This window comes from Adiantum capillus-veneris, chromosome 8, assembly GCF_014529385.1.
Source record: "Adiantum capillus-veneris isolate H3 chromosome 8, ASM1452938v2, whole genome shotgun sequence".
NCBI classification, from domain to species: Eukaryota; Viridiplantae; Streptophyta; class Polypodiopsida; order Polypodiales; family Pteridaceae; genus Adiantum; species Adiantum capillus-veneris.
In genome coordinates, this window is record NC_140938.1 from 88,000,896 (window position 1) to 88,020,386 (window position 19,491).

At 44.5% G+C, this 19,491-nt stretch overlaps 1 protein-coding gene across 1 annotated transcript in view; it reads right to left on the reverse strand.

Annotated features, from left to right (window-relative positions):
- LOC147452513 (ADP-ribosylation factor-like protein 8c) overlaps window positions 1-18,979 on the reverse strand; it is a 35,352-nt gene extending 16,373 nt beyond the window's left edge. Inside the window, exon 1 of the mRNA XM_086518168.1 lies at window positions 18,720-18,979. Within this exon, the coding sequence (XP_086374294.1) occupies window positions 18,720-18,979 (260 nt within the window). The remainder of the gene's footprint in view (window positions 1-18,719) is intronic.
- Between the last annotated feature and the right edge of the window lie 512 nt (window positions 18,980-19,491).

Sequence of the window (19,491 nt, forward strand, 5' to 3'; positions counted from 1 at the left end):
GATGTGATCAGACTACGATCTGAATGAGATGTGATGTGACTGTCGTCTTTGTAAAAGTGCTGGATGTGTGTCGTCTAGTGTGTCAGTACTTAGAGTCAATGTCTATTGAATTGGTTTATGGCTTATGTCTGATTTTGCAGGCGCAATCGAGGGCGATTACATTCTTCCAAGAGGGGGGTATGTCACAAAATGATGACGTGGTAGTATTGCCCGGACACACACACACACACACACACACACAACGGATTGATGACGTGGCAGAATGTACGGAATCTTCGAAAATTGCGTTGTTTGGTTGATGACGTGGCAGTTGTACGAACGCTCGCAATTCGCGCTGACATGTTGACATGGCAACTGTACAAAATTCCGTAATTTGCGTTGGCTGCTTTTTGCCAGTTTTTGAGAACTAGTTGCGAGTTTAACTTCTTTTGGGGCTCAGCTTTTAACAACCCTTTGTAAAAAATAAAAGAAACCCAAGGGCCTCACTCTGTAGGGCATCTAGACGCAGAGTCTGAGACCAGAGGACCCTTCGGGTATTATACTTTTCTCAAAGATTAATATAAAAGAAATACCGAAAGGGACGCCAATCTTTGGGGCCAATACCTCTGGGCACGGAACTACGTCGGGCCGTGTCGACCAAATTGAACTGTGATTTTAAAATTGTGAAGAATTTTAAGTCATTCTCTCTTGTGTCGAGACAGAATCTAGACTCGGGGTGTCCAAACCTGTGACAACTATCCTCTCCGTAAGATAAGTCAATGAGTCGGCATGCGTTCCAAATCGTTCTTTAGCATGTTGCATAAGTCTCTGAGTAGAGTCAGACTTCTGGCTTAGACAATAGTCTCGACTCTCTTTTAGCAAACCACAGCAAAACCGTTGCATATGGTCTCTCTGGTAAATAAGTATCCCAAAACCTCTGGAAATAGTTGTCCAATGAATATCTCTTAGTCATTTACAAGGGATGCCAAGCTGTAATGACATCTCTTGCATAGTCATCTGATAGGATGACTTTATGAAAGAAGTACTTCGACATAGGAATTCTCGAAAATGAATCGGATTTTTGTGCTCACTCATGTGATTGTGTTTGAGTGCAGGTTTGAAAGACGAAATGACTGCAGCATTTCGGTCTTGAGATTCTATGGACATGATCCAATAAGAAATAGTTAATCTGACATCAGTAAGGTCCGGTGTGGATCTAGATGCGATTACTGAACACTTTGCCAGGAATCATGGTCCTAGATCTGGATGGATTTTTATTGTGCAAGTGCTGGATTTGTGTCTTCTTGTGCGTCGGTACTTAAGATTCGGTGTCTACTAAACTAGTTTATGGCCTCTACCTGTTTTTGCAGGCGTAATCGAGGGCGATTACAATTCTTTCAAGAGGGGGGTATGCCATAAATTGATGAGGTGGCATGTCCTCACGAAACCCTAAAGTTATAAGTTGTTCCAGCTTATGAGGTCCCATTTAATGGGGCCATGAGGACACGAGAGAGAGAGAGAGAGAGAGAGAGAGAGAGAGAGAGAGAGAGAGCGTGGAACCCTCTGACGTGGCAATTGTACGAATGCTCTGTGTTTTGCACTGGCTGATGACGTGGCAGACGAACAGAATTCCGTGATTTGTGCAGGCAGCCATTAGCGCCAACTTTTGGACCTAGAAGCTTTTGAGTTTCAAACTTTTCATGTACTGCTTTTTGAACTAATTGCTTTTTGGGCTCCGCTTTTGGGACATCCCTTGTAAGATAAAAGAGCCCTTGGGGCCTCATTCTGCAAGGCATCTAGACGTAGAGTCTGAGAGCAAAAGTCCTTCAGAAGTTGTACTTGGCAATGATTCATGATAAAGAAATACCGAAAGGGGCGCCAGACTTTGGGGCCAATACCACTGGGCACAGAACTACGTCGTGCCGTGTCGACTCTCTCCTTCTATCTCTCTATTGAAGTTCAGTGATTTTTGGCACCACGTGCCAATAGAAAAGAACAGACTCAACAGACTTTTAACACTTCAATAACAACTGAGCTCTGAGAGAGAGAGACGACACGCAACACAGAAGAGGCGGAATTCCACCCCCAGAGACTATTGGCCCCAAACCTTGGCGCCCCTTTCGGTATTTCTTTAAATTGCATCAACACAGTACAAGCCGGTACTCCAGACTTTGCACCTTCTCCAGGACGCATGCCAGAGAATGAGCCCTAACCTCATATCTAAAGGCCCTTGGCCCGAAAAGCAATTACAGTGAAAAGCCTTCAAAACTCGAAAGCTTTTGGTCCCAAAAGCAATGCCAAAAGCTGCCAAAGTAATTTACGGAAATCCGTACAGCTTACCACGTCATCAGCCAACCCAAAACGCAGAAATCCGTACAGCTTGCCACGTCATCAGCCAGCTTCACAATGTGTGAGTCCTGCTTTATTTTAATTCTTTATGTCACTTGGGGCCCCATCGAACGGTGTCCCCATAAGTTGGTAGGACTTCTTCTTCTATTACTTGTTCTTCTTAGGGTTTAAGCCCCTCGGCCAGCATCTATAAGTTGGCTCCATTCTTTAGGCTTTGACACGTCAGCAGTTTGTGACATCTCTCCTTCTTGAAAGAGAGTAATCGTCCGCGATTACAGCATATCTGCAAAACAACACAAGTTAGCTCAAAAATTTCCGAGGGTCATTCCGAGGGTCATTCCGAGGGACATTCCGACGGATAATCAGTTTGCTCCTTTGTTAAGGAGCTAGCTTCTCCTTTCGGCTCTTTTGATCAAGGAGTTAGCTTCTCCTTTCAGCTCTTTTGATCAAGGAGTTAGCTTCTCCTTTCGTCCAGATCGGAACTCTTGATATTCCGACGTAATAAAATTAGCCATCACACCTAGACCGTACTGATCTTCCACGGGTGTCTTGATGCACTAAAATTACATACCCAAGCAATCTCATCCAGTAAGGAATATTCAGTAATTGGCACATCAAATGCAACACAAATGCTTACATATGCATGTTACAAGACACAACAAACAGCGTTGCTGAGCACTCCCCCGAGACAAACGGTCTGCGGTATGAAGCTACTCAACGACTACCTCGTCACTCCCCCCCGAAATAACCTAAAAAGGTCCGGGCCATGAGCTCAGAGGATTGTACAACCAAACGCTCCCCAGACCATGGTCTGCGTCGCTTGGAGGTTCAAGCATACAACCAAACACTCCCCAGGCATCGGCCTGCGTCATTCCGAGGTTCAAACAATATCAAAACAATATTTCTCACTTCTCCACCCGAGAGTAAAATCACCAATCATTGAAACCAGTATTCAAAACCAGAGTCAAAACAATTCAAATCGGCACCAAGACAGGCTTAAAACAGATAGCATCCATTTCAAACAAATTCCAAACAGGATCACCAAACAAGTTCTCAAACAGATTCTCAGACAAAATTCAAACTTAAAAAGCAATCTCGACAGTAGCCGAGCTCGAAAAGTTGACTGACTTTCCATCATAAAACCTGCACCAAAAATTAGGGTTAGGTTTCTTCCATGAGGTCATAGCCGAGCACAGCATGGTCCATCAGCTCTTGGACAGAGAGTGTTTCTTTGGCAGCGATGGTAGTCCCAAGATAGCAATCGCACCGAACCTCCAAGGTTATCAACTCGAGAAGAGACATCTACTGAGAGATGTCGAGAAATTTCAAGTTATAATCTGCTAGGGTTTCCATGGCAGGCATTTTAGGATACCCCACTCTGCCAGAAGTTGCACTCCGAAGGAAGATGTCAGAAACCATGTAACTTCCGACAAAAATTTTCTTGAAAGCTTGTCAAGTCCTTGGAAGTGTGCGGCTTGGTAGCTATAGACATCAACATCTGCATGGTAGTGTCTGAAAAACACGAGCTCGAAACAAATCTTGGATCCTTCTCTTGCAAGTGATCTTAATGGCTTATGCCCTGTAAGACATGAGCGGTGAGAACAGGAGCGCGCCCAATGCGCGATGAAGTAAGGATGGGAGTGGCTGATAGATCCGGGTTGGAGGGCGAAGATACTTCGAATAAATTCTAGAAGTCTCTGGTTTGCTCTGTCTGCTCTTTGTGGGAACGGTATGCTTTCAGAAAAGCACACGCTTGATACTCTGATACCACTGTCACAAGACAAGCACCACGTGCCAATAGAAAAGAACAGACTGAACAGACTTTTAGCACTTCAATAACAACTAAACTGAGAGAGAGAGAGAGAGAGAGACGACACGCGACACGGAGTGACGGAATTCCACCCAAGAGAGTATTGGCTTCAAACCTTGGCGCCCCTTTCGATATTTCTTTATATTGCATCAACACAGTACAAGCCGAGACTCCAGACTCTGCACCTTCTCCAGGAAGCATGCCAGAGAATGAGCCCTAACCTCATATTTAAAGGCCCTTGGCCTGAAACGCAATTACAGTGAAAAGCCTTCATAACTCAAAAGCTTCTGGTCCCAAAAGCAATGCCAAAAGCTGCCAGCGTAATTTACGGAAATCAGTATAGCCTGCCACGTCATCAGTCAACGCAAAACGCACAAATCCGTACAACTTGCCACGTCATCAACCAACGTAAATTCCAGAACTCTGCCACGTCATCAGCCAGCTTCGCAATGTGTGTCCTGCTTTATTTTAATTCTTTATGTCACTTGGGGCCCCATCGGACGGGGTCCCCATAAGTTGGGAGGACTTCTTCTTCTATTACTTATTCTTCTTAGGGTTTAGGCCCCTTGGCCGACATCTGTAAGTTGGCTCCATTCTTTAGGCTTTGACACGTCAACAGTTTGTGACATCTCCCCTTCTTGAAAGAGAGTAATCGTCCGCGATTACAGCATATTTGCAAAACAACTCAAGTTAGCTCAAAAATTTCCGAGAGTCATTCCGAGGGACATTCGGAGGGACAATCAATTTGCTCTTTTTGTTGAGTTAGCTTCTCCTTTCGGCTCTTTTGATCAAGGAGTTAGCTTCTCCTTTCGTCCAGATCGGAACTCTTGATATTCCGGCGTAGTAAAATTAGCCATCACACCCAGACCGTACTGATCTTCCATGGGTGTCTTGATGCACTAAAATTACATACCCAGGCAATCTCATCCAATTAGGAATGTTCAATAATTGGCACATCACAATGCAACACAAATGCTTACATATGCATGTTACAAGACACAACAAACAGCGCCGCTGAGCACTCCCCCGAGACAAACGGTCTGCGGTATGAAGCTACTCAACAACTACCTCGTCACTCCGCCCGCAAATAACCTAAAAAGGTCCGGGCCATGAGCTCAGAGGATTGTACAACCAAACGCTCCCCAGACCGCAGTCTGCGTCGCTTGGAGGTTCAAAAGCATACAACCAAACGCTCCCCAAGCATTGGCCTGCGTCGTTCGGAAGTTTTCTAGCATACAACGAAACGCTCCCCAGGCATCGGCCTGCGTCATTCCGAGGTTCAAACAATACCAAAACAGTATTTCTCACTTCTCCACCGGGGAGTAAAATCACCAATCATTGGAACCAGTATTTAAAACCAGAGTCAAACAATTCAAATCGGGACCAAGACAGGTTTAAAACAGATAGCATCCATTTCAAACAAATTCCAAACAAGATCACCAAACAAGTTCTCAAACAGATTCTCATACAAAATTCAAACTTAAAAAGCAATCTTGACATTAGACGAGCTCGAAAAGTCGACTGACTTTCCATCCTGAAACCTGCACCAAAAATTAGGGTTAGGTTCCTTCCATGAGGTCATAGCCGAGCACAGCGTGATCCATCAGCTCTTGGACAGACAGTGTTTCTTTGGCGGCGATAGTAGTCCCAAGATAGCAATCGCACCGAACCTCCAAGGTTATCAACTCGAGAAGAGACATCTACTAAGAGATGTCAAGAAATTTCAAGTTATAATCTGCTAGGGTTTCCATGGCAAGCATTTTAGGATACCCCACTCTACCAGAAGTTGCACTCTGAAGGAAGATGTCAGAAACCAACTTCGGGCAAAAATTTTCTTGAAAGCTTGCCAAGTCCTTGGAAGTGTACGGCTTGGTAGCTATACACATCAACATCTGCATGGTACTCTCTCTAAGAAAAACAGTAGCTCGAAACAAATCTTGGATCCTTCTCTTGCAAGTAATCTTAATGGCTTATGCCCTGTAAGACATGAGCAGTGAGGACGGGAGTGTGCCCGGTGCACGATGAAGTAAGGGTGGGAGAAGTTGATAGGTCCGGGTTGGAGGGCGAAGATGCTTCAAATAAATTCCAGAAGTCTCTTGTTTGCTCTGTCTGCTCTTTGTAGGACCGGTATGCTTTCAGAAAAGCACACGCCTGATGCTCTGATACCACTGTCACAAGACGGGCACCACGTGCCAATAGACAAGAACAGACAAGAACAGACTTTTAGCACTTCAATAACAACTGAACTGAGAGAGAGAGAGAGAGAGAGAGAGAGACAACACGCGACACGCAGTGGCGGCTAACCAATACACTTGGGGTGTTGCAGCCTAGTCCACCCTCACAGGCTCAGCACTTCGTTTTGAGATGGCTTTAGTCAATAGGATGATTGTGATAAAGGAGGGCCGGCCTATACTTCAGCCCGCCACAAAGCTTGTACCTTAAGAGTGAAACACGGAGAGAATGTAATCACTTCCGGAGACTGATTGGACGGAAACACAGAGAGATCGCAATCTACACACTTGACAACACTTCATTACTTCAAAACAATTTGAAAAAGAGAAAAGAGAGAGAGAGAGAGAGAGAGAGAGACGACATGTTGCGGTGGAGTTCCGAGCCAAAACACGTCGGCCCCAAAGACTGGTGCCCCTTTCGGTATTTCTTTACTATTAATCTGCAAAAGTACAACTCACGTTGGGTCCATATTTTCAAGCTCTGTGTCCAAATGCCTGAAAGAACGGCCCTAAGGGCACTTATAAAGAGTACATGGGATGCTAAATGCAGAGCCCCAAAAGCTACTGGCCTAAAATCATCTTATCCCAAAAGCAACTGCTCCAAAAAGCTAGAGCTAAAAATTGCCCAAATCAACCAGCGCGAATTTCGGAAATCCATACACTTGCCACGTCATCACCAGCAACGCAAATCGCAAAAATTCCGAACAGTTGTTGCCACATCATCACTCAACGCAATTCCTAGGCTTCCATCCAACTACCATGTCACTGACTTGTCACATTCCCCTCTCTTAAAGAAGTGTAATTGTCCTCAAATACACCTGCAAAACAGCTTATCTTTTCTCTAGGGTTTAGTCCCCTCGATCGGAATCTGCAAAACACAATCAAGTTAGCCCACAACCCGAAGGTCACTCAGGTGTCCTAGTGCTACGCAGATGATCACAGATGCAAATACCACATAGAACATAGAAAGAACTGTTCACGAAACGGGGGATTCGGGCTTTGATCAAGAGATTGGCATGTACCACCTTCCTAGGGAGAGTGCACCTGTGACTCGCCAAACGAATGCATTAATCACATGCGTTTATGACCTCGACGATAAAACCCTAACCCTAGAACCTGTCACATACCGCCTTCTAAAATCAAAGCGATCATCCTCGATTGCAGGGTGCAAGAAAATGCTCACACTTCTAGCATTTATGCAACTTGAAATCTATCATTTAGTCATGCATTCTTGTGTCATGATGGCAGTGCACAAAGAAAAGCTAGCTGCAAACACCTTGGGTGCGTTTGAAAATCTGTCTTAGACCAGTATCTTAGCCAATGCCTGTAAAAGGTCATTAGATCTTGCTTGGATGTCAATCACACACCCAAGAACTTAGACAATGCCTATAAAAGGTCATTGAATCCTACTTGTGGTGTGTACACACACCCAAGATCATAATGTTAATCATAATCTTTATTTATCATTCATCATTATCATATATTCATTGGATTTTGCTTGTGGTGCCTGCACACACCCAAGATCATAATGTTAATCATAATCATAATCAAAATCTTTATTCATCATTCATCATTATCATATATTCATTCAAATTTCATAAAATTCTTATCGTCAATTGAAAAATCATCAGATTCATCCGTCGATGCTCCCAATTGCTTTCATATGCAAATTGATTGGCATCTGATCCTCGATTTCACCTGCAAAAAAGGTAAAATTTCAAGCAAGAGGGCCTCATTGCAAAAGAGTGGATGTCCAGCTCCATGCTTCCAAATGCTTGCAGATGCGTATTCCTTGCTCCTATTACCTGTTATTTGTACGCAAATAACATGTTTCGGTTGAAAACACTAATCTTTGAAAGTTGTCGGAATCAAAATTCGTTCGCGTCAATGCATAGAGCTTGTCGAGAGGATCAATTTTGCCTTCTGTCGCATATCCAAATTCTTAACCGTTGAAGAGACTTTTAATGGTCTTTGCAACACAAAAAGCGTCAAAAAGCATGTTTTTTTGAACTGTCCTTTTTCTCCTCCTCCATCTCGTCGCTGCTTCTTCAACCCGCTCCATAGCTCCCATATGTAGGTTGAAGTAGGATCCGTTTTCTCCACACAAAAAAAAAAGGGGGGGGGGGGGGGGGGGGGGGAGGATAGATAACTCTTGTAGAATCTATTGGTTCTCTGTTCATGTCAACAGGATCGGGGTCGAGTTTGCGAAGGGCAAAAGAGCAAGCTGTGCTCTGTGAGTTCTTTATGGCTTATGCCCCTTAAGACAAACCCATGAAGATTGGAGCGCTCCCAATGCGCGATAGACTAAGGGTGGATTGGCTATTAAGTCCGGGGTAGGGAAAATATTCTTTACTAACAAGTCCAGGGCAGGGACACGAAGATTCTTTACTGAAAAAAAATTATGTAAAATCTGGAAGCGCCATCTTGCTTTGTCTCCTCTTTGGTAGGACCAGTATGCTTTCAGAGAAGCACACGCATAAAGCTTTGATACTACTGTAATTGCCTTCGGCGAGTGATCAAACGGAAACACAGAGATAATCGCAATATACTCACTTGACAACACTTTAGTACTTCAAAACAACTTGAAAAAGAGAGAGAGAAAGAGAGGCGACACAGCACGACAGAGCCAAGACGCATTGGCCCCAAAAACTGGCGTCCCTTTTGGTATTTCTTTATTATTGATCTACAAGAGTACAACTCCCATTGGGTCCAAACCTTCCAGCTTTGCATCCAGATGCCTGAAAGAATTGCCCTAAGGGATGCTAAAAGCAAAGCCCCAAAAGCTACTGGCCTAAAAGCATCTTATCCCAAAAAAAACCACTCCAAAAAGCTTGTGCTAAAACTTGCCCAAATCGGCCAGGACGAATTTTGAAAATCCGTACAGTTGCCACGTCATCACCAGCGACGCAAATCGCGGAATTTTCGTAGTTACTACCACATCATCAGTCATCAGCTCGGCATCTGTCCAACTGCCACGTCATTAACTTGTCACATAGAAGGAGCTCATCTACAACCTGGCACTTGGGTTCATCTCGTGGGCCCAATGCTTCCACATCTTCGAGGCTCGACCCGTCCCATTGACGGGGACATCTAGCTGGAGACTGTACGTGACATCTCGCTCAAGCTGTACGTGACATCTGGCTGCAGTTGATCCATACACTCAAGGGACAATTTGAGAGAGGAAATCCATACACTTTGGGCACCTATAAACGTACAAGGGGTGCCAAAAAGCAAAGCCCCAAAAGCACTGAACCCAAAGGTACGTGCTCTCAAAAGCTTACGAAAATCCCTATTCTACAGCTAGCGCAAAACGCAAAAATCTGTACAACAATGCCACGTGGTAGTTAGCGAATTTTTCAAAAATCAGCCCAGCCTTTATGCTTTTATATTTTTAGGGTTTTAACTTTTTGGCCCCTCAACCGGTGTCCTACAAGTTCTTTAAGTTGGTGGGTTAGGTTTTTTCAATCCTAACCCCCTTTCTAGGCCCCTCAACCACAAATTCTGCAATTCTTCTGGGTTAGAGTTTTTAGCTCTAACCCCTTGTCCTCTCGGCCAATCCTTCCAATTGGGCATGTCTCGGTACCAACTTGTGACATAGGGTAAGGAGAGGCTTTTTCCAAATAATTCAAGATGCTTTTAATGTGTCTATTCAGACCTATCAAAGGTGAAGTGCGAGAGGGCAGGGAGCTTGAGGAGCAGCCAAAGGTAGAAGAAACCAAGGAGATTCTTATACCTGAGCAAGTCCTAACACACAAGGAAAGGAAAGTGAAGGGTAAGCCCGTCCAAAGATATTTGGTAAAGTTCATGTCACATGACACATCCAACCCTATGTGTCCGTGGACAAGCTTCAGCATAACCATGGTTCAATTCAATCAAGTGAGCCTAGAATAGGAAGTGATCTAGCACTTTTGTGAGTCTGTTCGCAGACCGTGCATGTCCAGACACTTAGTGTAGATGCATATCCTCTGGTTGCACACAGCATGATCATAAGCATTCCCATTAGAATCCTTCAGGGGAATTTTCAAGTGCATTTAGCCTATTTTTGACATTTTTCACTTATTATTTTTAAGTGACTTTTGTTGGAAAGTAGGTAGGGCAAATTGAGTAAGTTTGTATATAAGCAAACCAAAGCTAGCACTAAATGGCAGAAGAGGAAGCAGGAGCACCGCTCAACAGGCACCTTCTCAGCAGGAACCCCCAGCAAGGCCTAGCGTTTTTGCTACACAGCAGAGAGGCTAGCGTTTTGCATCAAGACCCCAAATTAGCCATCGTTTTTGCATTGCAGATTCCCGACGACAACAGAACCACAGATCAGCCTAGCGTTTTGCATTTGCAGGACATCCAACGACAGCAAATCAGTTTTCAGCCCTAGCGTTTTTGGTTTGCAGATCAGCCCCGGCGTTTTGCAGATTTACCGCGACGGAACATCAAGGAACATCAGCGTTTGCAGTTTTCAAGCCCTAGACACCGCAGATCAAGTCCCGAACCTCGCAGATCTCACCTTCCCGCAGCAGTTCCTCGCCGCACGGTTAGTTTCCGCAAGGTTTACAGTTTCAGCCGGGAAAACACAGATTTCAGCATCTACGGTTTCAGAGCGTCGTCGACGCATCGTCACCATCGACATCGTCATCGACATAGAGTCAGAATTCAGCAGATAAAGATTTGCAGATTTCAGCCCTTAGCGATTTCAGTTTTCAGCCCGTCTCGTCGTCGTCCTCATCGTCGTCAGCAAGTCCAAGCATTGTAGAGATTTGTGCAATCATAAGTAGACCGCTCTCGCCATAGAGAGTGGGGCCTTCGGAGGAGGGTTTTACAACGTCTCTGGTGTCGTATTCTCTTCTCTATCTCTCAGTCCCATATACTTGCACGCACAGTGTCCATTCACTTTGTTTGTAATCATTGCACTCTCTCATTAAGAACGGAAGGCTCTCCCTTCCATAAGGACCAAAAAGGAACCTTGAGCACATTATGGAGCACTCATCTTGAGCAAAGTTCAAACATTCATTCCGCTGCACCTTACATTGGTATATTGAGCTTTGACAGTGTTCTGTATCACTCAAGGAAAGAACCACAAGAACCACGGAATTTTTTTTGCTTGTTGAGGTCGCACGAACCCAAGTTCACTTGGGCGTGTCGATTCCTAATCGTGTTTTTGAAGAGTGACAGGAAACCCAAGAAAGAAGGGCTTGTCCACCCTCCCCTTGTGCCTCTTTTCACTCATTGAGAGCGGACCGTGCACTTAGCGGCCGCCAATCGACGTGAGGTGGGAAAAAGCAACCTTGGTGTGAGTGCAAGGCCGTCAAGGGGTACGCCCGCGGAAAAGAGCAGAACTCGGGTGAAGAGAAGATCCTTCTCGAACACAGATTGCAAGCGAAAGAAGAACCTCAAGACCCTCAAGAACCCCAAGACCCTCAAGAACCCAAGTTCCTCGTGAACTTAAGAACCCAAGACCACAAGAACCCAACGACTTCAGTGGATGGTCATCACTCAAAGCGGAATGGATATTTTGCTTGGAGATGATGAGCGTGAGAGAGGCGAAGAAGAATTTTCCCCACCAGGAGGTTTTTCCGACCCTCCCCCTTCCCCATCTACGCCAAGGATTGCACCAACTCCTATGGAGGAGTTGGAGCAGATTATGGACAGGAAGTTAGAACACGAAGCAAGACGAGCAAAAAGAAAAGCAGAAATGGAGCACGAACACCAAGAAAGAATGGCAGCTGCCGTCAAAGAAAAGAGCGACCAACACATGAAAGAGTTCTTGCGACTCTTTTCTCAAGTGCAGGCACAAATACAAGAGATTAGGGAAAAGGAGACTCTCTCAGTCTCTTCTTCTCCAAAGCATGATACACAGGACTTGCATGATGATTTGAATGATAATGATGAGCATGATGTTTTGGATGATAATGATAAGCATGATGCTTTGGATGACAATGACAAGCATGATGATTTGCATGATCAAGATGTGATTTCTCACAAACATGATGATTTGCATGAAGATGACATGATCGTTCACAAGGATGATGAGTTAGTTGATGCTTTTTCTAGCGAAGCTAACCTCGTTGCAGATTCGATCAATCACAAAGGATCGATCTTGGCTCTCGAGCCTAGGTCCCAAGAACCCCCTCAAGAAGAAGCAATCTTGGCTCTCAAGCCTAGGTCCAAAGAATCCTTACAGGAAGTATTATGTGTTCGCATGATTCGTCAGCACACATTGTACGAGTGTTTCATTCGTGATCGTTTCCTGTATTTTAGTCAGCGTCTTTATGTGATCCCTTTTCCTAGGCATGACATATTGTCCGTTGAGCACGTTTCAATCATGAATGAGCACGAATGTATGCGGATTGTTCATGAAAAGTTGAAAAGTATGCATTCAAGGAAGTCACATTTCATGTCTCTTCCTTGGCACGACACAGTTGTAGAAAGAGCACATGAAAGTATGAGCACCAAGCATGGGCATTTCCGCTGTGAATTGCCACAGTTGATTGCTTTAGATCATAAGAGAAAGATTCAATCAAATTGTTTGCGTGGGTGTGGTGAACGGTTTGGCACTCCGTCTCTTTGTTCATCCACATTGCATGCACAGTCTTTTTTAAGAAGACGATATTTTTTCCAGTCACTTTACATGGAATAGGTATGTTCATGTTTTTGTGTTGGAATTGGTTTCAGAAATTTTCAGCCTCAGAGATTCTTAAAGAAGATGGACCTACGTCCATAGACAAATTTGAAGCATTGAAGGAGACTCAGAAGACTTTGTGTCGCTTTCGGCGCGGCCCAAAGAAGCAAGCGTTGCAGACCTTTACGAAGTTCAAGTACCGCACGACCCACACATCAGAATGGGCCGGCGAAGAGTCCCTTCCAGGATTCCGAATGCAATTGGCGATCTCCCTCGACGCCATACAGTTCGGTACCAGTACCTCACTTTGAAAAGGAGGGGATGTCACGTGACACATCCAGCCCTATGTGTCGGTGGACAAGCTACAGCATAACCAGGGTTCAGTTCAATCAAGTCAGTTCAATCAAGTCAGTTCAATCAAGTCAGTCTAGAATAGGAAGTGATCTAGCACTTTTGTGTGTTCGTAGACCGTGCATGTCCAGACACTTAGTGTAGATGCATATCCTTTGGTTGCACACAGCATGATCATAAGCATTCCCATCAGAATCCATCAGAATCCTTCACGGGAATTTTCCAGTGCATTTAGCCTATTTTACCTATTTTTGACATTTTTCACTTATTATGTTTAAGTGACTTTTGTTGGAAAGTAGGTAGGGCAAATTGAGTAAGTTTGTATATAAGCAAACCAAAGCTAGCACTAAATGGCAGAAGAGGCAGCAGGAGCACCGCTCAACAGGCACCTTCTCAGCAGGAACCCCCAACAAGGCCTAGCGTTTTTGCTACACAACAGAGAGGCTAGCGTTTTGCATCAAGACCCCAGATCAACCAGCGTTTTTGCATTTGCAGATTCCCGGCGACAGAACCACAGATCAGCCTAGGGTTTTGCATTTGCAGGACATCCGGCGACAGTAAATCAGTTTTGAGCCCTAGCGTTTTTGGTTTGCAGATCAGCCCCGGCGTTTTGCAGATTTAGCACGACGGAACATCAAGGAACATCAGCGTTTTCAGTTTTCAGGCCTTAAGACACCGCAGATCAAGTCCTGAACCTCGCAGATCTCACCCTCCCGCAGCAGTTCCTCGCCGCACGATCAGTTTCCGCAAGGTTTACAGTTTCAGCCCGGAAAACGCAGATTTCAGCATCTGCGTTTTCAGCGCGTCGTCGTCGCATCGTCGCCGTCCACATTGTCATCGACACAGAGTTCAGCAGATAAAGATTTGCAGATTTCAGCCCTTAGCGATTTCAGTTTTAAGCCCGTCTCGTCGTCATCCTCATCGTCGTCGACATCATCGGCAAGTCCAAGCATTGTAGAGATTTGTGCATTCATAAGTAGACCGCTCTCGCCATAGAGAGTGGGGACTTCGGAGGAGGGTTTTACAACGTCTCTGGTGTTGTATTCTCTTCTCTATCTCTCAATCTCATATACTTGCACGCACAGTGTCCATTCACTTTGTTTGTTATCATTGCACTCTCTCATTAAGAACGGAAGGCTCTCCCTTCCATAAGAACCAAAAAGGAACCTTGAGCACACTATGGAGCACTCATCTTGAGCAAAGTTCAAACATTCATTCCGCTGCACCTTACAGTTCAAGGAGGAATTGTCAGATACTCCTTAGATATTAGAACTTAACTTGAAGCTTTGGGTTTAGCTCCGGCTATTGCCGACTTGCACGCCAAATCAGCGGGTTGAATCTCGTGCGCGGTGCGTGCGTGCTGCACAAGAGGGGAGGCACTCCACTTCTTTATCACAAATTGCCTAGAAGAGACTAGAGTCAACCAATTTCTCTTTGAGATTTTGGGGGGCTATCAGGCTAATAGTACTCCGCCGAGTGACTTTATGATATTACATAAAAGTTGACAATAATTTTTGGGATTGTTGTTAGGAATTAATTCCTTGAAAATTGAATGATTCATGTATTCTTACAATTGTTGTTTTGTCCGAGTATGGTATGTGTGAAGGATTAAATGTCTGTGTCACAAATTGTTGACGTGTCAAGCCACTGAAGAACGAAGCCAACTTGCAGATCCGGCCGAGGGGCCTAAACCCTAGAAGCAAAAGCAAAAGAAGCCGCAGAAGAAGTTTTCACCAACTTACAAGTCCTCGCCGAGCAGGCCTAATTTTAAAAGAAGTTTGTACCAACTTATGGGACCCCGTCCGATGGGGCCCAAGGAACCAGAAGCAGATCCGACAAAAAGGACCAGCGTAAAAACTAATAACATGGCAGCTGTACAGACATCCGACAATTTGCACTAACATGCTAACGTGGCACCTTTACGGATTTTCACGTTTTACGCTACTGATGTGCCAGCTGTACGGATATCCATGAAACACGCTGGCTGATTTGCGCTACGCTTTTGGGCCAGGACGCTTTTAGAACTTGAAGCTTTTCATGTGACTGCTTTTCATGGCCAAGGGCCTCATTCTCTAGCATGCTTCCGCATGAAGGTGCAGAGGATGGAGTACCGGCGTTGTATTGAGTTGAAGCAATATAAAGAAATACCGAAAGGGGCGCCAAGGTTAGGGGCTAGTGCTCTCTTGGGGTGGAACTCCGCCACTCCCCGTCTTGTGTGTCTTGTACTCTCTATCTCTTTCAACTCAATTGTTATTTGAAGTGCTTAAAGTTGTTCAATTTGTTCTTTTCCGTTGGCACATGGTGCCCGTCCTTGTGACAGTACTCTGTAAGTTGGTGAAAACTCCTGTTGTTGCTTCTTCTACTGCTGCTTCTTCTTCTTAGGGTTTAGACCCCTCGGCCGGGATGTGCAAGTTGGCTCCATTCTTCAATGGCTTGACACATCAGCAATTTGTGACAGTCTGCAAGCACCATTCTGTCTTGTTGATGTGAATTTAGAATGACTAAACTTAGTGAACCAAGACGTCCGTGAGACATCAGTGTGGTCTGGATGTGATGGCTAAATAACTCATAATGATCACGATTCATGTCTAAGATCTTGACAGGGACAAAATGATGTGAATGTGATTATGATTGTTCATCGACTTGTGTCTTTGTGTTAGTGCATGGTTTGAGTCGTCAAATGCATGTAAGTATAGAGTCAGTGTCTATTAAGCTATTTTATTGTCCACTATTTGTTTTGCTGCCTGACGAGGGTGATTACTCTTCTTCTTGGGGGTATGTCACAAAATCATGGCATGGCAATCACCGGTGGAAGAGGAGAGAGAAAGCAATTGCAAGTGATGATGTGGCCAACCATATGGTACGTGGCAGCCCACGCTCTATGGCCATACTACTGATGATGTGGCCAACCATAGGGTACGTGGCAGTCCATGCTCTAAGGCCATACTGCTAATGACGTGGCAGTTGTTCCAGTATGGAAGCGAGTTTGGGCGGAAGATTTTAGCAAGCTAGTTTTCGCACTTTACTTTGGGCAGCTATGAGATTCGCCTTGTCAGTGCCAGGCCGGTTACAGCTTTGCAAGGTATCTAAGAGCCATAATCATGGACATGAGGCATCCATCTATGACCCACAGACATAAATGCATCCCCCAATATGATGCATAGCACCAACTGCAGGCTCCCAAGACATAAAAACTGCCCTAGAACAAGTTTGTCACATTGGCTGGTATATGCCAAGGAAAGCTTGCGCTCCTGTACCAAAAAGAAATCCACATCCCCAACTACATGCCTATTAAAATCCTGTCTCAACAAGAGCTTTCGTGGCCACTATTGCTAGTGTGATGTAAGCCAAGACGAAAATGATGCCCTTGTACCCTTTGTATTTACTATTACATAAAAGCAATATGCCAATTACCAAATATGGCCGAAGCCAAAATTATAAGACACAATGATAGGTGAAAAAAAAACCCTCAAGATCTTCAAAGGAAGCAAAGTTGAGGGGAAAAACCAAGGATCAAGATAAGGGTAAAGATGTATGTAAATGGTTCTAAGATGGAAAACCAAGAGCCGAGATCCATAAAGAACCACATAAATCTGCCAACGATGAGCTTGTACCCTTTTACGACCACGGCCACAGCCAAATTACAAGTGACAACTCAAGGTCTTCAAGGGAAACAAAACTTGAGGGGGAAAACCCAAGGAATGAGACAAGGGAAAAGATGCATGTAAATGGAGCTAAGATGGAAAATTGGGGGGCCAAAGATCCAGACGAAACCACATAAATCTACGTGGAAACCTCTCCAGCACTACACAATGCAGCACTATGAAGAGGAATACGATCTGCTAAGCTTTCCCGACCACCATTGGAAAAACCACGGGACAGCATAAAGCTAAATCCACCATCTACATTATGGCGAGCAGCTTGTTCTGAAGATCTTGAGCTAGCCCAAGAGAGAAGCCTTGCTTAAGCATCTTCAACCACGCAACAAGACAAGATGCATTAATCTACTTTGCCTAAACAAAAGAAGGCATGGGCATTGGGAACAGAGAGGACCATTCTTCATGAGAGAGGGGTGAAAAATCGATCGTACAGTAGGAGTGTTTACACCATCGGACACCATCGGACAGTGTGCTGCCCTCACTCTACCAATCTCTGTGATATGCAGCTTGGACTCTAGTAGAAGGCCTCAAAATCTAACAACAACAACTAAACCCTCACCCAGGATAGCTGGACCCATCCCCCGTCTCCATCTATATAGGTAACAATAGGATCTGCCAAAATCAAGGGGACTTTGTGCAAGAGCAGAGCTAGCCTAATCCTCGACCCTATAGTAACTCTCCCTCAACAGGGAGACAATCACAATCTACATCTCCATTGTGCTACCTAGTTCTCGACAAAGTAAAAAATCGATATTCTTTTAGTAATCTTTGCATTTTAGCCCAAACTTTCTACACCAATTCTCACATTAAAACGTGCAGAACAGTTCCTAGCAATATGTGAAAGACTTGCTCATTGGTCCATTGATTATTCTCTGCAAATGAAACCCTTTTTTTTTGTGGAAATCTTTCATACTGTGCAAGTATTCAATAAAGCATAAGCATTCGTTGATGTTTATGTTGCTTGTGCATGACCATATTTGTTATTGTTATAATATTTGCTACCCTGTCTCTCCTTTAGAACATTCAGACAATTTAAAAACACGCACAAATCACACTCCAGAAGTCCATAATTAATTCAAGCACCATCTTGTTGTTCAAGGACTGAAGAATTTGAGTTCATATGTGGCTTGGAAAAACGCATGTCTTTCAAGTCAAGATTGAAAGTAGCTTGATTTTGAGATACTTCTTCTTCACAGTCATGATCTATAACGCAAAAAGTATCCAGATGGGGGAAAGCAAAACCACAACTTTGCTGAACAGCTCTTCCAAGAAAAAAGAATTCTATCGGAGGCCTTGCTATATTCCTGCAACACTATCACCTCGTGCTGTAGAGTGCTTCAGATTCAAAGGTGCTTCAGAGGTTATAAGCAACTGGTTTCAAAACATCACGCCTCCCATTCGTATTGAATTAAACAACCAACTTCTCTGTCCAGCTGAGTAGCTTAATTCGCCTCTCGGGTATATCTCGAGTATTAACGAACCCAAAGGACCCGAATTGGAAGAATCTCTGAATTAGAAAGGTGCATTTTGTAAGCGGGCCCGTAACAAGGAAAACCCAGGACCGGCCCTGCTTTGGATGATTGATACAACCACACTCGTGCTCTGTGCTGAGAGATTAACTTGCTTACATAGGAGATCTTCAGGGGTGATCGATAATAAGAAAAGCAGGGGAAAAAGAGAAAGAGAGAGAGAGAGAGAGAGAGAGAGAGAGAGAGAGAGAGGAATACCTGCGCAGCCAATTGAGGAAAGCATCCCAGAGGCCCATGTTGGGTAAGAGAGACGACCCACTTCGCCAAATCTGATGTGGGTTTGCGTCTCGCTCCCTCTTCCCAACAACTATACCGCGAGAAAGTGTTCCTTTCTTAAGCTCCCAAAATTCCTCATATTTGGGATGCCACGTGGCAACATTAACAAGGGCCCACGAGAGACACCAAATTCCACGTGGCAAGGGCAGGTTCCGATGGCACAACAGATCAGCTCGTAGCATTGGAAGATCTAGTGTAGGGGAAGATTCAGACGAGAGGAGCGGAAATGTCTGCTTGTTCCTTTAACGTCACCTTAGTTGTTCACACTAGAGTGCGCCACAGAAGTGGTAAAGACAAAAGGAAGAATCGCTCCATGCTTACAACCAATCATAGCAAGTCATGGGTGGCAATTGATATTGCCCTGAGAGGGGTGCCTTGAAGAAGGGTGGTGGCCCCAAAAAAAGAGAGAGACTTTTTCTCCTGCAAATGGATGGGTCCTAAGTGAGATGATGAGCATGTGAAATAGTTTGCCTCCACTAAATTTTGGAGAGCAAGTTGAGGGAAAGGAAACAAGGTGGAGGAGCTAGTTGAAGTACATAGACTCTGATTTTAGGAGCAAGTTGAATGATAGGAAATAGGGTGGAAGAGCTAGTTTAAATATAGGATATTTATTATAAGAGTCCATGAGATAACTCTCCAACCATAGTCAACAATTTTGAATAAAATGATGTGAGACAAATGTTACCAAAACCCT